This window comes from Martes martes, assembly GCF_963455335.1.
Source record: "Martes martes genome assembly, chromosome: 1".
In the NCBI taxonomy this organism is placed as follows: domain Eukaryota; kingdom Metazoa; phylum Chordata; class Mammalia; order Carnivora; family Mustelidae; genus Martes; species Martes martes.
This window is the reverse complement of record NC_137888.1, coordinates 178748871-178752719: the sequence shown is the minus strand read 5'-3', so window position 1 is coordinate 178752719 and position 3849 is coordinate 178748871. Positions and strand designations below refer to the sequence as shown.

General features: G+C 62.8%; 1 protein-coding gene across 1 annotated transcript; it reads left to right on the top strand.

The window, feature by feature from the left end:
• Nucleotides 1–2119: 2119 nt before the first annotated feature.
• GPR27 (G protein-coupled receptor 27) lies at nucleotides 2120–3256 on the top strand (the record flags this gene model as incomplete). Its single annotated transcript, XM_080822707.1, has 1 exon — nucleotides 2120–3256. The coding sequence occupies one exon, from the start codon at nucleotides 2120–2122 to the stop codon at nucleotides 3254–3256; it is 1137 nt and encodes a 378-aa protein (XP_080678833.1).
• Nucleotides 3257–3849: the final 593 nt, after the last annotated feature.

Genomic DNA, 3849 nt, shown 5'->3' with positions numbered 1-3849 from the left:
ATATGCAATTCCTGGCCAAAATATCCTCCAAAATCTATTTCTCTTTTCTGTCAACAAATATTGCAGACCTACAAGGTCAGCCACCTATTTGTACCAGACCCCTTTAGGCATCCTAAGACAGACTGCCATTGGCCATCACTTAAATTTTTACAAAAGGTCCAAACTGTCCTCGAGGTCCTTGTTACTCAGTGTGGTGTAAGGACCAGTAGCATTAATGGCACCTAGGAACTTGTTCGAAATGCAAAGTCTCTGGCTCCATCCCAGACCTACTGAGTCAGAATCTGCATTTTAACAGGATCCCAGTGATTTCTGTGTACATTACAGTCTGAGACTCCAGACTCTACTTTGTCCTTCCTCTTAATTAAGCACTACTGCCGAAAGAATCTTCCTGAAGCACAGCTCTAACAATATCACTTTCCTTGGGATACTTCAGGTCAGCTCACTGCCTACAGACGCAAGTTTAGACTCCTTAGCCTGATGGTCAAGGCCTTCCACGAGCTTATGTTCTCCTGGAAATGCCCATCAGAGTGCTGGTCATGCACACCGTAGGTGGGCAATAAATAATGTTCTGTGTAAAAGGAAAAAAAAAAATCAGGGTACCTGAGAAACAACATATTCCTCATTTATGTTTTGGGGATAGAGTAGTACCAAAACAAAGACCCCCCCCCCCACCCCAAACAAACAACAACAAAAACAGCCAAAAAGCAAAACAGACATGGCCACTTGCCTTCATGGAGCTTACAGACAGGCTGGAAGGAGAGAAGTCTAGAAAATAAAACTACCAAACGATAAATGATAAGTGCTGTGAAGAAAATGAGCAGGCAGCGATACCGAACAAGGCGGACTGGTCAGAAGGATGGCCCGCAGAATGGGAAGCTTGCTCTGGGGCTGGACCACGCAGAGGGAAAGGCACACGCAAAACCTTGAGAGAATTTGGTGTGTTTCACGACTGGAACGCGGGCTGCCCTGTCAGGCTCACCCAAAAAAGAGATTCCCCTGGAGAAAGGTGTCGTGGGGTGCACTTGAGAGAAAATGCTGTATTTCTGTTCCCTGACACAAGTCTTCACTGGAACCACAGGCGAGGCTGAGAGTAGGGCACGCGGCAGAGTCCCCGGGAGTCCAGCCCTGGCAATCAGACCCAGCGAAATCGGAGTCCCCGCTCGGCCACTTACTGCCTCTCAACTCCCTCGAGCCCCAAGCTTCTGCTCCCTCGGGTATAAAGTGATGTTAAGGATAGAACCAACTTTGGAGTTGCTGGGAACGTCAGGGAGATAAAGCTTGTAGAGCTCCCCCAAGACTGCCACCCGCATCAGGGCTCGCCTGAACCCCGGCGGTTCCAGGATTACGACGGTGACGATCGCTACCGTTAATCATTAGCTTGCGGCCAGAAGCCTCGACCCCCAGATTCCTGTCGGCCCCCGCCTCCCCAGGCCCCCCGACCCTGCCGTCCCTAGCCACCTCCCCCTGCGCACGGCCACCGTGACCCCAGCGCGGGCGCCGGACGCCGCCGCCGGACCCCCGTTACCTGGGGCCAAACGCGACTTGTCGCCACCTTGCGTCCTGGGCCCTGCCTCCCTCCCGGCCGCCTCCCGGCCCCGCGGCTGCCGCGGCGGCGCCCCCAGCCCAGCCCGGCCCGGCGGCGCGGGCTGCCTCGGCGGGGCTGGCGGCGGCGGCCACGCTGCGCGCTCCGGCGAAGGGGAGGGGGCTCGGCGGCGGCGGCGGCGGCAGAGGCTGCGGCGGCGGCGGCGGCGGCGGCGGCGGGCCCGGCGGGGGGCAGAGCCAAGAGGCGCGGCGGCGGCGGCGGCGGAGGAGGAGGAGAAGGCGGAGGATGCGGGGGGCTGCGGGCGGCGGCGCGGCCCTGTCCGCAGTGAAGCCCGCGGCGCCCGAGGTGCAGGGAGTGGCCGTCGCCTCCTGCGCGCATCATTCCTGAGATGGCGGCGGCGGCGGCGGCGCGGCGGTTCGGGGAGCCCGGGAGGGGCCAGCCGGGCGCGGGCTGAGCCCCGCCGGCCGGGAGCTCGCCGGAGGGCCCGCGCGGCGGCGGAACCCGGGCCGGGAGGCCCGGGGAGCGGCGAGGCAGGGAGCGGCCCCGTAGCGGAGCGCACGGCCCGGGGAGGCCGCGATGGCGAATGCTAGCGAGCCGGGCGGCGGCGGCGGCGGCGGCGAGGCGGCCGCCCTGGGCCTGAAGCTGGCCACGCTCAGCCTGCTGCTGTGCGTGAGCCTGGCGGGCAACGTGCTGTTCGCGCTGCTCATCGTGCGGGAGCGCAGCCTGCACCGCGCCCCGTACTACCTGCTGCTCGACCTGTGCCTGGCCGACGGGCTGCGCGCGCTCGCCTGCCTCCCGGCCGTCATGCTGGCGGCGCGGCGTGCGGCCGCCGCGGCGGGGGCGCCGCCGGGCGCGCTGGGCTGCAAGCTGCTCGCCTTCCTGGCCGCGCTCTTCTGCTTCCACGCCGCCTTCCTGCTGCTCGGCGTGGGCGTCACCCGCTACCTGGCCATCGCGCACCACCGCTTCTACGCCGAGCGCCTGGCCGGCTGGCCGTGCGCCGCCATGCTGGTGTGCGCCGCCTGGGCGCTGGCGCTGGCCGCGGCCTTCCCGCCCGTGCTGGACGGCGGCGGCGGCGGCGACGACGAGGACGCGCCGTGCGCCCTGGAGCAGCGGCCCGACGGCGCCCCCGGCGCGCTCGGCTTCCTGCTGCTGCTGGCCGTGGTCGTGGGCGCTACGCACCTCGTCTACCTCCGCCTGCTCTTCTTCATCCACGACCGCCGCAAGATGCGGCCCGCGCGCCTCGTGCCCGCCGTCAGCCACGACTGGACCTTCCACGGCCCCGGCGCCACCGGCCAGGCGGCCGCCAACTGGACGGCGGGCTTCGGCCGCGGACCCACGCCGCCGGCGCTCGTGGGCATCCGGCCGGCGGGGCCCGGCCGCGGCGCGCGCCGCCTCCTCGTGCTCGAGGAGTTCAAGACGGAGAAGAGGCTGTGCAAGATGTTCTACGCCGTCACCCTGCTCTTCCTGCTGCTCTGGGGGCCCTACGTCGTGGCCAGTTACCTGCGGGTCTTGGTGCGGCCCGGCGCCGTCCCCCAGGCCTACCTGACGGCCTCCGTGTGGCTGACCTTCGCCCAGGCCGGCATCAACCCTGTTGTGTGCTTCCTCTTCAACAGGGAGCTGAGGGACTGCTTCAGGGCCCAGTTCCCCTGCTGCCAGAGCCCCCAGACCACCCAGGCCTCCCTCCCCTGCGACTTGAAAGGCATTGGCTTATGAGGGGCTCTCGAGCCAGGACGCCCACCGGCCTTTCCCTTTGGCTCGGACAGTGACGTCGCCCTCCCCTTGCGGCCCCCTTGTTGATTTTCTAAGCTGCCTTCGAAATGACTCTCCAAGTGGATCAGCACTTGGGCTGTACAGAGAGACTACTTTTTCGAGGGGGAGGGATGGGTTTCGATGTTGCAGCCCCACCCCAGCTCCGTGCATTTGTCCTACTAAGTGTATTTTCATCCTGACAATAGGCCTTGGAGTCTTTGTACTGGTACTGACTTGACGTCTTTTATTCTATGTGTTTTTCTTTCTTTCTTTCTTTTTTTAATACAGGCTAAACTAATTTTCTTCATGCAACGTTTCCTAAAGACCATGGCCAGTTTTCTACAGAAGCTATTTTTGACAACCTCAAGTGGCATTACATTTTGCAGTGAAGTAGAGGAACCTAGGGGGACTTCACAAGTTTGACTTCTTGAGGGTCTTCTGTTGGAAGCAGGAGAAAGGGGGGGAAATTGTCTTAAGTTCCCTCTGAGTTGCCGGCCGGCCGTGGGGTCCGTTGCGCTGCCCTGGCTCGTTGAAAGGGTTGAAAACTTTGTTCGGTA